Raw genomic sequence first — 23018 nt, 5'->3', positions numbered from 1 at the left:
TTCGTCCCCAATGGATTTCCGGCTCCGTAGGAGCCAAGGTACCACGCTTTCTTAACAAGAGTAGATGGGGGACTCTCAGGGGAAAGAGTCGCCCTCTTGCAACCTCACAGTGAAACACAGTACTCTCCTATGGTAAAGAGGAGATGGCTCCACAACAATCGAGATTATAAATCAAATTTACATTCATGCAAGAAATTGATTATTGCTTTTACTACTTTTATATTAAGGTTATTGAATAAATAAACAACTGAGAAAAGCGCAAAAAGATTAAGTTTAAACAAAGTGTTACTAAATTCCCTTCTTTCCTTGTTATATAAAGCACAAGACCAGAACAAATGGTCAATATCTTGAGAACTGAATCCGCAATCGCATATTCAGGCGTTTCACATAAACCAAATTTATATTTTGTCTCCTTAGTATAGGCGTAACCGACAATAATACGGGATAAGACACCAAGCCAATGTTTATCCATACGAAACTTCAATAAAGTAGAGACATTAATTCCAGACGTAAAGAAATTATTCATATAAAACTTACCCGAACCGACATCAATCTTCACGAGAAATTTTGAATCAATCAACCGATACGAATCTAACAGTGTAGCAGACATCCCTGTAAGAAATTTTATTCAATAGAGGCACCCCACTGACAGCGGCAACCCTGGCGGCATTATCCGCCTTCTCATTCCCCACAATACCAATATGTGAAGGGCACCATGTAAATCTTATACCCTTATTGTTTACGTAAGCAAGGTTTAATTTAGTATTAATGTCAGCCATTAGAGGACAAAGCTTGCAGAATTTGAAAACCTTAGAATTCCGCAAGGCCATGAGGACACTTAGAGAGTCGGTACAAATGTTAACATAGTCCCATGAAAACTCCCATAACAAATCTAAAGTTTTAGAGATGGCCAGAACCTCAGCTGAGTAGGAACTCGTAAACTGGTTCAATTTAAATCATCTAGTAATGTTCAAGGAGGGGACAAAAATAGCACAACCCACCCCTTCATTGCTTCTGGAACCATCCGTGAAAATATCGATTTCAGCAGAATGATCTCTGTGAAAGGAAACAAGGTTGGTAAAAGCAAGGTTAGGGTTCCCGTGCTCTCTAACCAGCAATCCAGTATCTGTATCGATAGTATGCAAAATTGAGAATAATTTAGATGAGTAAGAGTACTGAGGATGAACATACCAATTATAAAGATGTTTCTTAAAGGGTTGCAGCGTAGGCCATCTAGTGACTAGAAAAGGAATATTTCTCGGGGCAATGTATTGATCATTCACCATATTATGAAAGTTAGAGATTTTGTTAACCAGTTTATTATTGCGCAGTTGAATAGACTTGGCAATAAAATTATTGCATTTGGAAATGACTCTCCTCATAAACGATTTTTGTCCACTAAATGCCCAACAAACGCGGTTTGAAGAGGATTTAGGTATATTTAACGCGACCTTATAAGCAGAGCATAAAGCGCGATCGATAATGGAAAGATACAATAAGTTTGTGCTGCACTTATGAACCACATAGAGCCCCACTCCAGGATAGACCCGATGGTAGCATTAATGTAGTTCATAGCCAAGGAAGGACTAATACCCCGGACTCTGCCAGAAAGCCATTTCAAAATATTCAAATAAATCTTAACTCTACCATTTAATGATTTTATATGGTCTCTTCATCTGAGTCCGGCATCCATAATCAGTCCCAGATATCTAATGTAATCGCTTAGAGGAACAGATCCCACTCCCAAATCAATCTGGTCAGGCACAATCAGTTTCTTACGGTGGAAGATTATAAATTGTGTCTTGGGTAAAGATATGGAAAGATCTATCCCCTCCAGCCAGGAGGCAAGCTGGTCGAAAGAGCGCCTTAAGCCCAAAATGACTCTATCCAAATTAGTATCTGAGAAGAGAATAGCAATGTCGTCAGCATATTGCAAAACAATTGCATTATATGGAATGTGAAATAGTATGTTCTTCACGAAGATATTAAATAATAAAGGACTCAAGGCCGAGCCCTGCGGAATACCGCGATGCAGGCACCTCTTAGCGTAGAGGTTACCGGATTCATAAAAACTGACATGTCTAGGGGAGAGTAGGTTGCGAAAAAAATACTTATATCCGTCGGGGATTCTAAGGTTATTAATAATATCAAATAAGATGTAAGGGTTAACGTTGTCATAAGCAGCCTTAACGTCCAAAAAAAGGGCACCAGTCATGGCCTGCTTCGAGAAAGATTTGTAGATTTCTAAATTAATAAAGGCCAAACAATCGTCGCAAGATTTGCCCCTTCTAAACCCAAACTGGCAGTTTGGCAAAATATTTTCTAATTCGATAAATTTCTCAAATCTTTCTTTAATTAATTTTTCAAAAAGTTTAAATGTGTTAGAAGCTAAAGAGAGATAGGCCTGAAACCTTTATTATTAGGCTTAGGGACAAGAACGATATCGAAATAGTGCCAACTAAACGGGGACAAACCATCAGATAATATACGATTAAAGATATCAGTCAAAATGTATAACGCAGATTCGGGTAATATGCTTAGAATGTAATTAGAGATAAGATCGGGACCCGGAGAGCTTTTAATCTTAGAAGAGTCAATTAATCGTTTAAGGTCATGAAAAGCAAGATCCTCATCAAAAATGGAGACATGCGGAAAGTGTGTTATGCCCTCAAACGAATTCGGAACCCATGGAGGGGAGAATTCGTTGATGAAATTGTGGATACCAGAGATACGACTCACAGATGGAGGGCTGTATTCAGAGAATAAAGCAGAGTTTTTAAATGCGTTAATAGAGTTTCAGAACGACTTAGGGTCAAAATTATTTCCAAGGTCACTAATGAATGATGTAAAATTTTCCCTTTTCCTTTTACGAACAATCCGTCTACATTTATCTGAACATTTTCTATAGTTGGCTAAACTTTCCCTAGAAGGGTTCTTCCTTAGGGACACGAAAGCACTCCTCCTAAGACTTCTAGCCTCCTCACACTCCTGGTCCCACCAGGGTTTGCTAATATATTATACTTTCTCCCACTTTTAGCACGGTATGACCTGCATGATTCCGATCCGGTGTCCAAAGAAATCACCGTACCTGAAGAATCGAAAATTTTTGCTCCAGAACGAAGTGCACAATCAATGATAAGGGCGCACCAGTTTTCATATGCCAGGGCACCAAATTCGTTTACTAAATTAGCAAAACCGTCCTTGTCCATGCCAGAGATACAAAGTCTAGACCTCTTAGGGACCTCCGAAGAATTAGGATTATAATTAACTCGAATATCAATAGGAAAGTGATCACTGCTATATGGCTCATCAAAAACAGACCAAGAGCAAGAGTGGCTCAAGGACTGAGAAATCAGAGAGATATCGGGAACACTAAAATGATCAGAGTTAGCAGAGACTCTCGTAGGGGAACCGTCATTAAGCAAAACAAAGTCGGATTCCGTGACCGCTTCAGATAGAGCCAAACCTTCACGATTTGGTCTGGAAAAACCCCACAGCTCGTGTTGTGTGTTAAAGTCACCACATATAACTATATTACTTGACACCGAAGCAGACACCACAGACTCCAACAAATTGGTCCAACATTCAGAACCCACTCGAATGTGAGGTCTATATAGTGAAATAATGAAAATTCTTTCGGATGAGACCCTTCTGCAAAATAGTAAAACACAAGTCAGCTCAATGCCTGGATAATTAGCAAGATTGAAACTAAAAATTACGTGGTCAAATTCCTTTCGGCAAAGAATGGCGGTGACCCCACCACAGACGTCATCCGGTCTGTCATTTCTAAAGGCAATGAAATCTTTGAATGAAAAGTAGGAAAAAGGACCAAGCCAGGTCTCCTGCAAACAAATCACATCATATTCCAAGATCAGATTAGAAAACTCAGGAAGTTTCCCCGAGATACCCCTGCAATTCCACTGTAGAATCTTTAGAGCCATTAATTAAGTTTACGGAAAATTAAATCAAGGTATTGAAGTAAAGCCGAGGCTTTACATTTTTCAGAATTATCAGAATTATACAGAAATTTTAGATCATGAAGAATGATGTCGGGTGTAGGGAAAGTGCTTGCAAGAGAAACAAGATTAGCCTCGATCAGACTAGTTTCCCCAGGAGGGGAGGTCCTTTCAGGAGACACATCCATAGGAGGAGAAGGACGAATTGTGTCATCCAACACAGATTGCAAACTCATTGAATTCTCACTATGCCTCCTCCTCAATCCTTTTGCCCTTGACAGGGCGTGGCGGCGCTTCATGGTGAGTGATCGCACTTTTAACTTGGTTGCTCCAAGCCCCCCGATCCAGCGCCAAGTGAGTTGCCCCATGAATCGAACTCCCCACCAGGGGCCGCAGCTGGTCTATCCATCTGTTTGGTGATCTTCCTCTTGGTCTCGTTCCATTAACCTTTCCCTCCACCACAAGCTTCTCCATTGTGTCTCTTCGTCTGGCGATGTGTCCAAAGTAGCGGAGGTAAGCCTGATTAATTCGCTTGAGAAGTCTTGTTCTGATGCCCAGTTCTTCTAGCACCGATATATTGGTCCGGTGTGCAGTCCAAGGAATCCGGAGGATGCGCCGGAACACCCACATCTCAAACCCCTCTATCCTCCTCCTGTCCGCCTGCTTGATGGACCATGTCTCGGCTGCATAGGTTGCAATGGGAAAGATGAGGGAGTGCACCAGTTGCAGTTTGGTATTCTTTGTGATGATTCTATCTTTCCATATTTTACTCAATTTTATGGTAGCTGCCCTGGCCATGGCCGTCCTCCTCCTGATCTCCTCTGAACATCCTCCTTTGTTAGTTATCATGGAGCCCAAATAGACCATTTTTTCAACGACTTCAAATCCAGCCACTTCCTTCACATTGGGCTGGTTATTCATCTGTCTGTCGATGATCATGATCTTCGTTTTATCTTGGTTAATTTCTAGGCCATACTCCCTGCTGATCAACGCGAGTCTCTCCATGATAGCTTCCATCTCTTGCGCGGTCGTCGCCAGAATCGTCGTGTCGTCGGCATACCTCAGGTTGCTGATTCTCCTCCCCCCGACGGAAACTCCTCCTTTCCAATCCTCAAGCACCTGCCGCATTATGTACTCTGTGTAGATGTTGAAGAGTATGGGTGAGAGAATACACCCCTGCCTCGTGCCCGCCTTTGTTTGGAAGTCGTTGGATGTCGTTCGGTTGACTCGAACAGCCGCTGTGTTGTTCTCATAGAGGCTCCGCACAAGTGCCACCAGATGCCGCGGTACTCCCATTTCCATCAGAATGGTCCAGAGGGGTGTCCATTTCACCGAGTCGAACGCCTTGGTGTAGTCGACAAAACATATAAAGACCCTGACGTTGAATTCCCTGGCCTTTTCTACTATTTAGCGAACATTCAGAATTTGCTCCCTCGTGCCCTTCCCCGGAATGAAACCACACTGCTCTTTGGCTATTTCCGGAAGCAGGAAGCACTTTAGTCTGTTATGACACTATGCACACTCCCTCTATTAGAACGTTTTCTCAAGTCAAGACTAGATCTCTGAATCTCATCCAGGTTAAATTTATTTCAAATCATATATGCATGACCTTTAAAGAGATTCACAGCTTGTTGACAGGATTTAATGTCTCTGACCTTAACGGTTTTCTTTGCTTGAGCAAATGAGGCATTCGTGTAAGCCATAATTGTATTAATCAGTTGTGTTCAATAAAAACCGGGCACGAAAAATCCGAGGAGACATGACCTTCCCCACAATTAATACATTTAGGTTCCGAGTCGCAGTCATCAGTATGATGCTGAAGACTACAATTTTCACATAACTTAATGTTTCTACATGACAGGGTAGAGTGTCCCCATCTGTAACAATTCAAGCATTTGCGGACTCTATTAATAAAAGGGAGAATCCTACATCTAACCCTCCAGATGAAGATATGAGAAGGTAAAAGATTAGCATCGAAAGTCACCTTAACAGAGGCTGAATCTAATAGTTCGTTACTAGAGCTATCTCTGAATTTAAGTCTTTCTAAAGAATGAATATTTAAAGGTTTTCCCGGCCAAGAGATGCCCGCTCGTATCTCATCTATAGATAAAGAGGGGTTAACATCTCTGATTACTCCAGTCCAAAAAATTTTGTAGTTCGGAGCATACGCGTATAAACCGTTCGGCAAAACATTCTTGTTAGAAATTAAATCATTTGCATCCTCATAAGAGGAGAAATCGACACAGATCAGGTTTTTACCAAGTCTACGAATTTTGGAGACGCGATTATATTTAGTGCACAGCAATTTACCAATGCTCATAGGATGAAAATTGCCAATGTTCACGGACGAGGAGAGAGACTCGATATGAACCGGGTATGGTGCAACAATTTCTTTCGAATATCTATTATTACTTTGTGAAAGAATAAATTTTTCTCTACCCGTAATCTGGGCATCACCAGACTCATTCGTGTCCGACAAATTGCTATGTTCCAAATCAGCATCGTTGCGACGCCGTTTGTGGGAATTCTCCTTCTCCTTAGGAGACTTGCGGTTCGTATTCTTCGGCATAGTAAACTCAATATGCCGAAATAAGAGGGATACAACAAAATCAAAAATACAATAAACAAAATACGTATAAATCACTAACAAATAACTAATACTGAATATTTGTACAAAAAGATGCTTATGCTAAGTTATAATAAATGGCTTAATCGCGTTGTTGATAAGTAAAAACGTGTCGTAGAAATGTGATCACATGCGCAGAAAATGATAGAGAGCAAAAACAAAAAACATTAGAAAGCCGTACCACATTCAGTTGTATAAAAAGAAAAATATAAATGATCAAAGTTATTGTACTATAAAATTGGAATCGATGTATTAAATGGTGTTAATTTTTCATTATATCAAAAGCCAGATCTATAATAGTCTACAGATGTGATCACGTACGTAAATACGTGCGCAGGGAATGAAACATGAATAGCGAAGTACCCGTATTAGACAAGAAAAGCACAAGCGGCTTGTCAAAGCTCGCGGACGACGCTCAGCAACATATAACGTCCCTCGCCGCGCTAGGAGTTACCGTGACCCCCAAAATAGTCGTTCACGTGTTGGAGAGCAAACTACCAAAATCCACAATAGAAAAATGGGAAAATACGCTCGAGAGGGACGAATTTCCGAAACTCGATCAAATGTTCGAATTTCTATATAAAACTGCCGCGTGCGCGTCAAGGCGGGAGAGATAAAAAACGGGATCGGAAAAATCCGTAGGCGAACCTCCGATTAAGAAAAGGCAAGGGGCGTTATACTAAATACATCACGTAATTGTATAATGTGTAAAAATAAGAAGCATCCTCTTTATTCATGTCATAACTTCAAGCAGCTATCTATACCTAAGCGCATTGAGGCCGTCAGGAACGCGAAATTATGTTACAATTGCTTACGTATCTCATAGAGAACGTCCGTGCAAATTTTCTGGTTGCACGATTTGCCAAAAAAGACACAATCATTGTTACATCGCGAAGATCTAGCAACTACGACAAAGTCTGACGTGACGAAAACTGAAACAACGAATCAAGAGACGGTTCATTCAGCATGACTAGCCAATCCGATAGATAATAGATCAACATGTCTTGTCTTATATTATCTTATAAAGCACAACCACAATTGTTGATGAGTGTCATGGTATATATTCACGATGGGCAATACGGTTCTATTAAATGTCGTGCATTGTTAGATACATGTGCAACCGCTAACTTCATTTCCGAACGTATCATAAAGAAGTTACTTTTGTCAATCATTCTACATTCGGTACAAATCGGCGCAATTAACGCAATGAATACTGTATCGAAAGGCTTAGTACAGATCATCATACAATCAACGCACGACGATTTTAGCAAGAGCTTGACATGCTTGACGATACCAGCCGTGACAGATTTTATTCCTTCCGAGGTTTTTCCGCGAAGCGCAATTAAATTACCTCGAAATATCCGATTGGCGGATCCAGATTTTCATTTACCGCGCGCCGTTGACTTGTTGATAGGTTCCGGCGCGACATTATCACTATTATCTATCGGGCAAATCAATTTATCACATGAAGAACATGACTTATATTTGCAAAAAACACGCTTGGGCTGGGCGGTTGCAGGGAGTGTAGCACCGCAATTATCATTAAAAAATGAAACATGCTATTTAACAAAATTAGAGTCGCAATTAAATAAGTTCTGGATACTCGAGGAGATTACGACGAATAAACTGAGATCAGAGGAAGAAGATCGATGTGAAACACATTTTTTGAACACAGTCTCTTGCGACAATCTCGGACGCTATACGGTTCGTTTACCGTTTCGCGAAACAAACAAGCGTCTCGGTGACTCGCGAACAGTTGCACTTAAACGCTTATTAACGTTGGAGCGAAAGTTCAACGCCAATCAGATTTTGAGGAACGAATACACGCGAATCGTCGATGAATACTTAAAATTAAATTATATGTCCGTAATAGAAGATGTCGACGACGACGGTTATTACATGCCCCATCACGCCATAATTAAAGAATCCAGCAATACTACAAAGATGCGAATAGTATTTGATGCGTCAGCAAAAACGGAGTAATAACATCTCTCTCAACGATATACTTATGGTGGGTCCTACGATCCAAAATAAATTATTCTCCCACTTAATTCGTTTCCGCACATATAGATTTGTCATCAGTGCTGACATTGAAAAAATGTACTTACAAGTGCTACTACACCCGGATGACAAACGGTTTCAACGCATTCTTTGGCGTAAGAACAATAAAATTCAAATACTTCAATTCAATACACTCACATTCGGTGTCTCATCCTCGCCGTTTCTCGCAACTCGCGTCCTTCACAAATTAGCCGATGACGAACGTCATGTGTTTCCTAGAGCGGCAGAAATTCTTAAGGAACATCTATACGTAGATGATCTGTTGTCCGGAGCAGATAGCATTATCGAAGCCCGAGCAATCAGAAATGAGTTAATTGCGTTACTCTCGCGTGGTGGCTTCACCATAAGGCAATGGCGTCTAATGATGAACGCATCATTAATGACCTCGCGACTAGTGCATTACACGCAAACTTTATATTCGATAAAGATCGTTCCTTAAAAACACTCGGCATTCGGCATAACGTGGGACGCGCAAGACGATCAAATACGCTATTATGCTCGAAATATTAAGATAGAACGGTTGACGAAACGAAATATATTATCGGAGCTTTCAAAGATATTCGATCCGTTGGGTTTATTAAGTTCCGTCGTGTTATACGCTAAAAAACTAATGCAGGATTTGTGGCGATGTCAAGCAAAGTGGGACGAATCCGTTCCACAAGACATACACGCAACCTGGCTAGAGTTCGCTCGACAATTTGAAGTGATAAATCAAATTTCTTTCGACCGAAAATTATTATTAGATGACTATCAGAATGTTCAACTCCACGGTTTCTGTGACGCTAGTAATATCGGTTACGGCGCGTGTATGTACGTTCGTTCGGGAGATGGACGCGGAAACACGATTATCAAATTATTATGTGCTAAATCCCGCGTCGTGCCATTAAAGACCATTACGATACCTCGACTGGAGCTTTGCGGTGCACTATTGTTAGCAAGGCTTCACCACGAGGTGAAAGACGCGTTAAGTATTATACCCGATAAAACAATTTTTTGGTGCGATTCGACCGTCGTGCTACATTGGCTTAAAACGTCACCACATTTGCTTAATACTTTTGTTGCTTCTCGCGTCGCGGAAATCCAAGGTCTTACGAAAGGAGTGGAGTGGCGATACGTTAGATCCGAGGATAATCCGGCTGACGCAATATCACGAGGTCAATCACCATACGCGTTTTTACAAAATCGCACATGGTCATCTGGGCCCATGTGGTTAAACAAAAACGATAGTAAATGGCCTAACGAATTCGTACAGAAAACCGAAGTTCCCGACTTAAGAAAAAATATGTGTCTGGCCACGACAGTTTATGACCTTGAATTATTTGAAAGATGCTCTTCATATTCGAAGTTACTTCGAGTTCTCGCCTTTTGTTTACGTTTTCGGCCTAATAACACACATTCCGGTTCGCTACGCGTAAAAGAAATCAATGAAGCCGAAATACGACTATTAAGGCTCCTGGTCCCTGAGCCGAGAACTCTGCGTTAAAGGTGGCGACGACGCGTCGCGACAGAAATCAGAACTCTCTCCTCTCACTCTCTCCAATGGAGAATTCTGTCTTGTGACATGTTGACAACCTATTTTGTTGTGCGTGCTATTTCTTTATTATTCGCTCTGTGCTTGTGCTCTAACGTTTAACGTATTCGTGAAAGTTGTAAAATTGGCCGAAAAGTAAGATTTGCATGCGGAAGGAACGTTTTTACCTCCTTTCGATAGTCGTTAAATGGCTGTTTTTCCTGTATGTTTAGGCTTTGTTTTATGGCTGTTTGTTTATTGTCGAGGGAAAAGGGTAGTTTTCGGCCAATTTCGGAAGTGTTCTGAAACGATCTATAGTGATGTTTTATTGAAATGTCTTTTTATTTGAAAATGGCATGCACAACAAAATTGGGTGTTTTCCTCGCCTCGATAGTAAGAATCCAATATGGCCGCGGTGACTACCTAGGAGTCTTAAAAATTATTCAAATTACGCAGTTTTCTAAAGAAATTAGACAGCTAAAGGATAAGAGCTTTATAACCAATAGTAGAATATTGAATCTGACCCCCTTTTTAGACGATGACGGCCTCATTCGTGTAGGAGGACGCCTTCAAGGTTCAAAATTGACATTTACGAGCAAACATCCTATTCTACTACCAAGCCGAAACAGTTAGACCGATCGGATTATTCGTGAAGTTTACAAAAAACAACATCACGCCGGCATTCAAACTACTTTATACGTCCTTCGACAAAAATACTGGATATTAGATGGTCACAATCAGATACGGAAGGTCGTCCGTGCTTGCACGCGTTATTTTCGATTTAATGCTAATAATACTGTCGAATACAAATTAGGAAATCTTCCGTCGGTTCGCGTCTGCCCAGCAATTCCATTTACCATCATCGGCATAGACTTCTGCGGGCCGTTCTACGTGAAAGAGAAAAAACATCGTAATCGAGGACGCGTAAAGGTTTACATATGCGTATTTATTTGCATGTCAATAAAGGCGGTCCATCTCGAAGTTGTTAGCGATCTATCAACGGAGGGTTTTCTCGCGGCTTTACGGAGGTTTATCGCGAGACGAGGGCGGCCGGAGCACATCTATTCGGACAATGGTACGAACTTCGTGGGCGCGAATAACCAGTTGAAGAAAATGTACGCTTTATTTAATTCTAAAAGTCACCAAAATCGGGTATCTGACTTTGCAATTGAATATCACATAACGTGGCATTTTATACCTCCAATGGCGCCGCACTTTGGAGGTTTATGGGAATCCACGGTCAAACTCTTTAAACACCATTTTAAGCGTGTCGTAGGAGATTTGCTATTTACATTCGAGGAGCTGAACACATTTGCCATCGAAATCGAAGGCATTCTGAACTCTAGGCCTATTACATTGCTATCATCTGACCCGAACGACTTACTCGTGTTGTCCCCCGCACATTATCTGATCGGAAAGCCACTTACAGCCCTCCCGGAGGGCGATTTGTCTGCTGTTCTAGCAAATAGACTGTCCACCTGGCAACATATCTCAAAGGTGCGACAGGACTTTTGGAAACGATGGAGTCTGGAGTACTTAAAGGAGCTCCAAACCCGAAATAAATGGACCAAGGAAGGACCGAAGCTCAAAGTTGGAGCCGTGGTTTTTGTAAAGGACAAAAATCTACCCTGTACACAGTGGGCCTTAGACAGGGTCATAACGACTCATCCAGGTAAAGACGGAATAGTACGAGCCGCCACCGTCAAAACGAAGTCTGGAGAGCTCAAAAGAGCTGCAAAATGTTTGTGCCCGCTGCCAATCGAAGGGGAGCACACATAACTGCTTGCTGCAAGGTTTATTACGACATACAAATGATGCGTACATTAATAACGGGATGTGTCAACATTTCAAATGACTCCACCTTTCAATATATTAACATATCAATTACAACATTAATAAAACCCACATGCGTACACCTCCGGAGGTCTAGGGCGATACAGAGCATCAGCCTCTAGGCGTTGTCGTCAGTAAATCCATGAACAGACAACTCAGAGTGTTAACTCCTAGGCGTTGTTGTCTATCGACTCATGGGTAGGACGACTCAGGGCATCTGCTCCTAAGCGTCATTGCCCAGACTTAATGTATCAAATACGTTATATTAAGATTAGAATAAATCAGAGAGTCACCTCTAGGCGTTGTTGTCCGCTGACTCATGATCGGGACGATTCAGGGTGTCTACTCCTAAGCGATATACAATAATGCATTTCTTTGTCACAACAGCGAAATCAAATGTATATATATATGACCTCTACCAACATTTGCGATTTCAAAAATCAGTTCTAATGTATAATACATGCGTTCCGAATTAGTTGATCGATGCCTCTCAACGGGGGGAGGATGGATCGATTGTAAGATAACACAAAATGTTATGACACAAAGTCGTACCTATGATGCCTAATCGGCGATTATTTGTTATGCTTGAATGCTTTCTTTATTTTCTCTGTCGGCATACATATAAAGAGATCGGCTCTTGTGTACGAGCGCAGTCAGTCGATCCACGAAAGTCTCACGAACAACAGCCATTCTGTATTAAGTATAAATAAAGTTTACACGAAACTGCAGTGTGAATATTCATGTTATCCACATTGAACACGAAACACTCCCTATTCGTATGTATTTGACCGGAAATGAATGTCCGGGAAAGAATCTACCATATGAAATCGTTTGTATTTCGTATGAAGACTTTTGAAGTGCAATTGAAAAGGTTTGTGAGTCATTCGTTTAATTGTAATTAATTAATTATTTTTACACCATGCATTTAGCCGAAATAGATAAATTAATAAAAGTTTTTATACGGAATCGTTTGTATTTTGTATGAAGAGTTATGAAGTGTGATTAAAAAGGTTTGTGAGTCACCCAGATAATTTTAATTAAATATTTATAAACTCGGTAATTAGCCGAAATATAGATTTTTAGTTATTCATGTTAAAAGAAGAAGGCGCTAGTGTTCCCGAAGGTCCGTCTGCAATCAGAATTAATATAAACGTTTTAAAAATTATTTTATACTGAAGTAAATAAATATACAGGCTAATAAGCCTGTAGCTATAAGCGATAGTTGCTAATTAAGTTTGTCACTCATATTTCCATCTTGCAGAGGACCTCCGTAACGAGATCAAAGATGTACACCAGCTGTGCAGGGTGCAAGAGGTTATCTCAAACGCCCTTAATTGGGCCACAGTCCAATTAAGAGCGACTCAAATGTCATTACCGCTGAGAAGTACTTCTTGCCATTTGAGTCAGCATGTCAGAGCTAGTCACTACGGATTGTGGTGACACAGCACTGGACTGCCTGCAGAAGTTAATCGCATATAGCCATCTCACTGGCAATGTGCCTGATTCAACGGAGCCTAACAAGCTGCTGATTGTGCGCATTGTCGAGACAATTTGCGGTTGCTTCACCGGTCCACAGACCGATGAGAGTGTGCAGCTGCAGATTATTAAAGCTCTGCTGACTGTAATGACAAGCCAGCATGTGGAGGTATACGAGGGTACGGTACTGTTAACAATTCGTACTGTTTACAACGTTTACTTGTCGTCGCGCAACCTGGTGAATCAAACAACAGCCTGTGCGACTCTCACGCAGATGATCAACGTGATCTTCGCGCAAATGGAGACTCAGGCGGAGGAAGAGAACGTGAGGCTTGATGGGGAACATCAGCAGGAGGGTTCTGTCATAGCAAACGGCAAAACTGAAGCTGAGCTAAGTCTTAGTTAGCTAAGTCTAACTAGCTCATCTTCATGAAACTTTACGTTGCGTGCGTCTATTTAATGACGATGGATGTAGAAAGCTCTTCAAATCACTTCGAGAGGATTATCAAAAGCGATCTCCTTATATATCGCATATTTAATCAGATGTCGTCAGGGATTGCTGTCGACATTAGCTCACTTAGATAGGTACTGTTTATATATAAATATCATCTTTGTATGTAATGTATAAGTAAATGTAAGATGTTTAAATGTAAGATGTTAACCGTTTAATAATAATATTTTTCAGATTATGCGTGCGAGTTAAGTGCGATCGGGATGCTATCAATAATCATCTTGTATCCGTTTGTGTGAGGGTATTTTTGGAAAAAAAGAAGGCTTTCCTCCTGCGTTTCTGCGAAGAGTTTAAAAAGCTTACGCTAGCTGACGAGAAACAGGATCTCGTGGATAATTTTCTAGGGAAGGTCCACGTGGAAATGGACAACGATCCGATTTGGCAATGTACATGAATATAATTATTTATCTCGCAATTGATCTTAGCGGAGTGCTCAGAGACGTCTGAACTTACTTCTTACTTTCAGCGGCAAGCGCCAACCAGTTAGATTTGGCGAGAGTCGTGGTGGAAAGAACCGTCATGGCACGGGTATACCACAATGCGCTCTATCTAAATGAAGATGGAGATGTATATAGGGACCAGCTTTTTCACGGTCACATCAATAAGTTGGCAAAGGTCGTAACTCCAAATCACAGGGACCTACGCATTTCAAAAGTTTATCATTACGAATGCCCCTGGTCATGGGCGCAGGCTGAATTGGCTGTGATATCGGCGTATAAGACTCCTAGGGATAAGTTGCAGTGTGTATTTCGTTGCGCGACTACCATCATGAATCTCTTCTCCATGGCGTCGAAAAGAGGCATACCTGCTGCCGACGATCTGACTCCCGTGCTGGTCTATGTCATAATCAAGGTATGCGATTGAAAAGAGAATTGTGATTTTAGCAAGAAGAGTGATTGTTAACGTGTGCTTAATTTCAGACTAATCCGCCGTCGTTGTATCGACTGTTCAATATGTAGACAGCTTTTACGGGAATCGATTGGAGGGAGAGGAACAATATTGGTGGACGCAGTTCTGCGCCGCGATCGAGTTAAGACAATGGATTAACAGTTTCTCAAGAGTATCACGATAAATAAGATTAGATTCGATGCTGGTGATAATGTAGAAATGTATCATAATCATAATTTGACGATTTCATAAAGAAGAAGACCAATATCTTGTGTAAAGCTAGCTGAACAGTTTTATGCTTCCAGTATCAATTAAAATTCTTAAATAGCCTCTTAAATAGTCTAACTGTTAGTTCTTTTGCACGTTATTATGTAACATTAGCAAAGACTGCATCAGATTATACGTAAAGTGTGGCTTTATCTTTATTTGTAACTCTATTGTACAATTTCACAGGACATCGAAAAAAAAGAAACGTTTAGATATTCTATAATTTATGTACAATACAGAACTTATAGAGAATTGATAACCATTTAGCAGGATAAACTGTGTTGGCGTATTCTTTCTACATGCGCACCTTCCTCAAGAGCCGAGACTCGAACCAGATCCGTGAAAAATATCGCCAATTTCGTAGAGCTTTTGTACAGTTTTACTCTAGGAATATCGCGAGAAAAAGAAAGACCGGAGATTTTTATCTGAATCGATCGACATAAAGAGAGAGCATAGTAAAGAAGCTATTAGCTTTCGAGAATTTGAACGCATAATACTATGAGCGAATTAGTTTACGTCACTCTGTCAAGTTTTAATATTAAATTACTAATAATATATCGATATCGGTAGTTTAATAATAATACATTTAAAAGCGCTCAATTTAAAAGTAGGGCAATCCTAATAAACGCCGACTGTAAAAAAAATTCAAGGTGGAACGCAATGGACAATCCGGTTGCTCTGACATGCTAACTTAAATGGCAAAAAGTACTTCTCAGCGGTAATGACATTTGAGTCTCTTTTAATTGGGTTGTGGCAGGGCGTTTGAGATAACCTGCTCTTCACCCTGCACAGCTGGTACATCTTTACAAACTTAATTAGCAACTATCGCTTATAGCTACAATTAAGCTTATTAGCTTGTATATTTATTTATTTCAGTATACAATAATTTTTAAAACGTTCATATTAATTCTGATTGCAGACGGACCTTCGGGAACACTAGCGCCTTCTTCTTTTAACATGAATAACTAATAATCTATATTTCGGCTAATTACCGAGTTTATAAATATTTAATTATAATTATCTGGGTGACTCACAAACCTTTTTAATCACACTTCATAACTCTTCATACAAAATACAAACGATTCCGTATAAAAACTTTTATTAATTTATCTATTTCGGCTAAATGCATGGTGTAAAAATAATTAATTAATTACAATTAAACGAATGACTCACAAACCTTTTCAATTGCACTTCAAAAGTCTTCATACGAAATACAAACGATTTCATATGGTAGATTCTTTCCCGGACATTTATTTCCGGTCAAATACATACGAATACACTCTCTTAATAACACTTGTTATATACACGCAGAAAATTTTTCTCGTAAATACAAGTATACACGAACAAAGTAAATGCCATACTAATCTTGCACGGCTAGGATATAGTCATAATATGTAAAAGATTTCAAGAAAGTATAGGAAAATTTAGAGAGCAAAGATTAAAACTATACGCAAAAGTAAATATTTCCATCAAGTATGGGACTTTCGAGAGCGCGTTTTACTATGTTAATTTAAAGACGGATGATTCAATTATATCTTGTCCGATTGTATCTTATCCCGAATATGGCTGATGAACAAAAAACGAGACGTCTGTCACAGTCATGTCAAAAACATAAGTTGCCGTTACAGGCTGTGGCGGTCCGCCACGAGCGAACTTAAGAACGCTGTAGGGTAGGGACCCTGCCGAGCTGCCCTAGATATAAAGGTCGATGTCGAATCTTAATCACGCGAGAATATACCGGCGATGCGCCGCGTAGCGGACGCGAGCCGAATTCTCTCGCCGCGCGAGCCGAACCCTCTCGCCGCGCGAGCCCGCGTTGCCGCTCGCGCCGCGCGCCTTCCGTTGTCCACGATCGCGGTTACTATCGCATTTCTATGAAGAACATAAACTATTGCCAGATACGCAACGAATATTTCTATACAGTTCACAGTAGGGGTACCACCCTAGATTATATTTTTCCTATACTGTCTTAAAAAAACCTCATAGAAGTTAGCCGGACAATTTCGACTTAGGGCCAATTTCACCAACCACAGTTAGCTTAACCGACGGTTAAAGTTAGCAGGATTGACCAATAGAAAGCAGGGTGGATTCATTTCTATTGGTCAATTCTGTTAACTTTAACCATCGGTTAAGCTAACTGTGGTTGGTGAAATTGGCCCTTACGACATTTTTTTTTTTACGAATCGATTGTTAGTCGTTTGTTATTGATTGTTAGACTATATAATTAGAACGTTTGTTAGTTAATAGTTTTTACGTAATCACGAAAATAATTTTTAGTGTTAATTTAGCCGGTAAATATAGAATTCTTTACAATTTTCGATTCAAACCGTGGTCAATCGATGCGGAATCGTTTGTTAGTTCCGAATATACTAAGTAAAACGTTTGTTAGATCGCGGTTTCGCTAAAAAAAAGCGAAAAACTGTATATCGTTTAGCTGCCGGAGAGTGGGGGTGAGACGTAGAATATGTGGTGGTTTCGGAACGCATTACGTAATAGTTTATCAACACGGGAAACGTGCTTAACCTATTTTCAATTTATTTGTCAGATTTGTCGTCCAGTTCATATACAGAGAGGCGGAAAAGCCGCCGGTGTCATTCTCATTGATTCGCATTAATTGTAATTTATATTAAAAACTAATCTTTCCCTGAAAACAAATAGTAGGTATACAAATATATCACTGATATTTATTTCAGCTTGTACTTCCGGCGCAACCTACTGTGATAAATATTCCGGAATCTTTGGCATAGCATTTTACTACGACGCAGTTTACGAATATTCCGAACCGAGAATATTACGAACAGAGAAACCTCAACGGAGTAAAGTGAATAATACCATAGAGAAAACAGTAAACGAAGTAAATATATGCAGAGAAGTCGCGGACGGCTTGCGTATATATTTCGATTTCGCATATTACCTCATCTCCTGTTATATAGGTAAGAAAAAGAGCAATATATTTTTCTGTAAAATCTTTCTTGCTAAGCAACGAACAAGCAATCGTTATTCCAAAGGAAGAATTAATGAGTAAAATTAAGGCTAGTATACATAGTCGGTTCTTATTTCAAGACAATGGCTTAAGGTTGATAATACGGCTCTGTTATATCTAACAATCGAGTGATTAGTTTATAACATCTCTCTCTCTCTTAAGATTATACTCCAGCCGGTCTTAAATATAAAAGATCCGACAATGAAATACTACCCTACAACTTTATTAAGTGTTCCATTAAGATCTGCTGTGAGAAATTGATCAATCACAATCGAATGTGAGGAAAATAATTAACTATGATTGATTAATTTCTTAGGACTTAAGGATTACTACACCTATTGTATAGATTAAACCTTAAAAAATTTCGACATTTTTCTTGACCACAAGTTAATAAACCTGTTAAAAAAAGAAACAGCGTCAATAATATTCGAACAGATGAACCACTTAACACGCGAATTTAGTTCAAATAATTTATGTACAAAATTCGGACGTGAAATAAATTTGTTCTACCTCGCTTTTTTTACTTCGGTAGAACATTCCTAATTTGACCGAATAAGTAACATTTATTTCGCCACCAATAATTCCTAATTTGCTTCTTGAGTCTCGCGATAATTATATATCTTCAGCTTACTTTCTTAATTGTTGCAATTTGAAGTGTTGCAATTTGAAACATTATGTATCCTGTACATATTTTCTCGATAACGAAAAATGTTTAAACGTTTGTAAAAAAATTATGTTCATTCCAGGACACTCGACGAGCTCCGGGCTTTCCCTATCGATGACGACGGTGAATGTCTGCCAAGGATATGCGCCAGAAGATGAACAAGATCTTTTCAACAGAAAACTGAATCGCCCAGCATGCCGAGTATTTTCCGCAAAAAGTAAACTCCCCTTTGTGTCTTATAGCAAGAAATTCTGTGTGAGAAAATCGAGTATCACATCGGCAAGAGATTCGCGAGTGCAAGCACAAAAAATTGTTGTTAGACATAAATGTATAATGTTGTTTCAACGAATGTTAACTTATTTTTTATCGCGCTAGCTTTGTGAGTGACGTGTAAATTATTTTGTTTAAATATTAACACTGTCTGAGGAGTTTAGAGATGAAAAATACGAATGTTTTTTCACGTTTTGTAAAATTTGGATGTCTATTGTGTCTGCACTCTCGCAGCGTTTGGAATTTTCTCACTTTCTCATGATCCTCTTTAGGTAAAAAAAAAGAAAAAGAGTAAATTCAAAACGCCACGCGATTAACAGTAATTAATGTTTAATTTCGAAGTCTGTCACTTTACATAGTAATAAACAAACGTCATAGATCATATATCATATCAAATTGTATATCGCATATCCGCATATACATATATATATATAATACACAAGTGTTTTCCTCGTAGAATAATTTACAAAATCAGACTTTCTAGAAATACAGATATCCTGTTGCGTCCTGCTCCTGCTCGGTTCTGTTTTCCGTTATTTTTTTCTTTCTTTTTTTATATAATCACAGCTTATCCTGATACGTAAAAAAAACATTGCTATTGTATTTTCCTTTTTCCGTTCGATAATTAATCGACACAATCAGAGAGTTTCTCTGAGATATTCGTAAACTGCGATATGAGAGTTAAGGTTTCTCTGGGATATTCGTAAACTGCGTCGTAGTGAAATGCTGTGCCAGAGATTCTGGAATATTTATCACAGTAGGTTGCGCCGGAAGTATAAGCTGAAATAAATATCAGTGATATATTTGTATGATATTTGTTTTCAGTGAAAGATTAGTTTTTAACATAAATTACAATCCTTGTATAATTTTAATTTAAATATGAAAAGTAAATAAAATGCAAACAGCAGGGATAGTTTTTAGTTGTTGAAAAATGTATCCGGTACAAACGCTTTATAGCTTATATCTGTAATATATATGTATATTAACTAAAATTTAATTACTAGCTTACCTTGTTCTTATTACTCATTAGGTCATAATCCTGCTCTAGAATCCGTTTTAATGTGCTATCTGTAGCAAGATCATCGCCTGGTTTCATACTGGCTCCAGATTGGCTACCACCACCCACTGTGTTCATCGTCACTTGTTTCACCCATGTAATCAGAACTACTCTCTGTATCCTCTTCTATGTTTACGTCTTATAAATTACAAATGTAATTCTTATAAACTTTTCTTACTTTCGCAAATGTAATTCTTATAAACTTTTCTTACTTTCGCAGTCCTCGATCTGCAATATCATACGGATAAATTAAATCATGCGGTAAATTAAACCTCCCGGGAAAAAATGATTAGATATAATCATATATAATTATATCTGGTATATATATAATTATATATAATTATATATGTTTTTATGTGGGGTCATATCTAATTATACATGGCCACATGTGCAATCAGTGGTCCCACATACAACCAGATATAGCACCATATCTACTTGTATATAAATGTATATAATTTTATGTGAAGCCAGATATAATGATATGTGAGTAGTGCACTCTACATATAACTAGATATAGTATTATATACAACTATATATGCAGTCATATATAGCCAGATATATTAATGTGACTAATCTGGCGCTATATACAACCAGATATAGCACCATATCTAATCGTATATAAATGTATGTGAAGCTAGATATGATGATATATGAGTACTGCACCCGACATATAACTAGATATAGTATTATATACAACTATATATGCAGTCATATATAGCCAGATATATTAATGTGACTAATCTGGCGCTATATACAACCAGATATAGCACCATATCTAATCGTATATAAATGTATGTGAAGCTAGATATGATGATATATGAGTACTGCACCCGACATATAACTAGATATAGTATTATATACAACTATATATGCAGTCATATATAGCCAGATATATTAATGTGACTAATCTTGTTCTATGTACAACCAGATATAGCACCATATCTAATCGTATATAAATGTATGTGAAGCCAGATATAATGATATATGAGTAGTGCACCCTACATATAACTAGATATAGCATTATATACAACTATATATGAAGTCATATATAGCCAGATATATTAATGTTACTAATCTTGTCCTATGTATAACCAGATATAGCACTATATCTGTATAGATATAGATTCGCAAGTCATCATATATGCTGCAGATATTTATAATCCTAAATTTAAACATTTATTGTAATCGTTTTTATATTATTACAAATATTAAATTCAAAAATTTGTTACATAATATTATATAATTCAGTAATATTATAAAATAATACTGCAGGTAATGTGTGCGTATGGAACTTGGCAAACTTCCAGCGTAATATTTAACAATTAATATTATTAGTAAAATTCATAATTATATATACTAATAACCATGGGTATATAGTGTTTTATAAAGAATATAATTTATTTTCATGTATTTTGGCTTTATTCAGCTAGTGCATCATGCATATATTACAACTTGGCACTGCTTGACATGAGATAGTGCCGTGTCTCTTGATACCGTTTTTATACCACTGTCCGTCAAATTTTAAATACGAGAAACGAATCCTATTAAATATATATATATATATATATAAAGTTTCACATACATTTTGACATGATTATATATAAGTTCATATAATTTATATAAAATATATATATATATATATATATATGTGTAAGAATTAAGCATTTATCCATGTAGATTATATATGATTATATATAGCCATATATAAACTTAAATTCGGATTATCCGATAGATGGCATCCGATAGGATTTATTTCTCGTATTTAAAATTTGACAAACAATGGTATAAGAATGGTATCATAAGAGACACGGCAGTATCTCACGCCAACCAGCGCCATGTTATATGTAAATCATTTCACTTTTAATTCTGGCTTTTGAAAAAAGAATACACTTACTTTATCAATGCTTTATTCCTTAATCGAAGTTAACAGAATTCTTTTTTAATATATATAAAATATTTATTATGTTAGATATAATCACATATGATTATATATAAAATCAACATTAAATATAATTAGATATAACCACATACAATTATATATAACCATATATGGTTATATAATTATATGTGGTTATATATAATTATATACAATTATATCGGGCCATTTTTTATATTTAATTATATCTAATGTCGATTTTATATAATTATATGTGATTATATCTAATCATTTTTTCTCGGGCTTTCATAGCGCGGCAACGTTAAGAAAATTACGCCCTCACAACACGATAGTCAATCAGCGTTACACATATTTTTCAAGTTATTGCTACTATTTCTTTCTGTTATTAAATTATAAAAGTTCTGAAACGTCCAAAATCAAATTTGTAACTTGAAAATGAAACTTACTTCCGTATAATAATCAGCGTGTTGGCCTGAACTGCCATCTTCGGAAATTCTGGTCGTAGATGATGCAGCTCGACTGCCACCGCTTCTCGCTCTACGACGAGGTTCTTGATGCTCTGTTTCGTTTCGATTAAGCGCTTTGACATCTTATGGCTTCTCTTTTTGCGTTTGTCCCAAGACAGATTCCAACCCTTACACAATGATAAAATATATTTATATTTCTTTAATGTGTACTTTAATATGATTTGTACAAGATTAAGTAGCTTCGCTAATGCTTTTCTAACTTACTTGGAAGTGCATGAAGTATTCCACTGCTTTTCTACCTCTTAATGACATCAATGACATCAAGCATCTGCAAACAATTTTATAGTTAGTTGAAACTGCGAGTTTCCCTACGATGACAAAATTACTTATATCTACTTGTACATACAATATAAGTTTATTTCTATATTTCATAAATCTGTAATTTGATGTAATTGTTCAAATACAACTTTAGTAGGTTACCTCTCTACTTTTGCAATCTATATCTCTTTCATATTGCAAGGATACTTTTTACTAAGTTCAGAATTAAATTTG

General features: G+C 38.1%; 2 protein-coding genes and 1 long non-coding RNA gene across 9 annotated transcripts in view; 2 read left to right on the top strand and 1 right to left on the bottom strand.

The window, feature by feature from the left end:
* Nucleotides 1-23018, bottom strand: part of LOC139814188 (E3 SUMO-protein ligase ZBED1-like) — a 65412-nt gene that overhangs the window by 41463 nt on the left and 931 nt on the right. For 2 of the 3 annotated variants that reach the window (XM_071780276.1, XM_071780278.1), the window contains exons 2-4: nt 22731-22794; nt 22446-22633; nt 20055-20330 (exon numbers count right to left, since the gene is read on the bottom strand). Coding sequence is in view for 2 of the 3 variants with exons in the window: in XM_071780278.1 (XP_071636379.1) it covers nt 20055-20180 (126 nt within the window). In the remaining variant the exon portion in view is untranslated. Of the gene's footprint in view, nt 1-19358; nt 19826-20054; nt 20331-22445; nt 22634-22730; nt 22795-23018 lie in introns of those variants that run through there. The other variant, XM_071780279.1, reaches the window with a different exon arrangement.
* On the top strand, nt 12744-15198 carry LOC139814190 (GTPase-activating protein and VPS9 domain-containing protein 1-like). 5 transcript variants are annotated; one of them, XR_011732359.1, is made up of 5 exons: nt 12744-12857; nt 13248-14047; nt 14148-14359; nt 14440-14825; nt 14894-15198. XR_011732359.1 is itself a non-coding variant. In XM_071780280.1 (4 exons), exons 2-4 carry the CDS (start codon nt 14335-14337, stop codon nt 14930-14932), a joined length of 450 nt encoding a protein of 149 aa, XP_071636381.1. In that variant the 5' UTR covers nt 13170-14047; nt 14148-14334; the 3' UTR covers nt 14933-15198. The 5 variants fall into 4 exon arrangements, 1 of the variants encoding a protein (XP_071636381.1); XR_011732361.1 differs by lacking the exon at nt 12744-12857 and adding an exon at nt 12984-13109; XR_011732360.1 differs by lacking the exon at nt 12744-12857 and adding an exon at nt 13097-13163.
* On the top strand, nt 17584-20053 carry LOC139814191 (uncharacterized). Its single transcript, XR_011732362.1, has 3 exons — nt 17584-17744; nt 17822-18061; nt 18858-20053. It is a non-coding gene; the product is annotated as an uncharacterized lncRNA (long non-coding RNA).

Source organism: Temnothorax longispinosus, chromosome 6 (assembly GCF_030848805.1).
Source record: "Temnothorax longispinosus isolate EJ_2023e chromosome 6, Tlon_JGU_v1, whole genome shotgun sequence".
NCBI lineage: Eukaryota > Metazoa > Arthropoda > Insecta > Hymenoptera > Formicidae > Temnothorax > Temnothorax longispinosus.
This window is presented reverse-complemented; position numbering and strand designations above follow the sequence as displayed.

Excerpts from the sequence above, each read along its gene's own strand:
- LOC139814190 (XM_071780280.1), top strand. The coding sequence starts at position 14,335 with ATGGACAACGATCCGATTTGGCAAT. Across the intron at positions 14,360-14,439 it reads CAACGATCCGATTTGGCAAT|CGGCAAGCGCCAACCAGTTA; the intron begins GTACATGAATAT and ends TCTTACTTTCAG. Across the intron at positions 14,826-14,893 it reads TGGTCTATGTCATAATCAAG|ACTAATCCGCCGTCGTTGTA; the intron begins GTATGCGATTGA and ends GCTTAATTTCAG.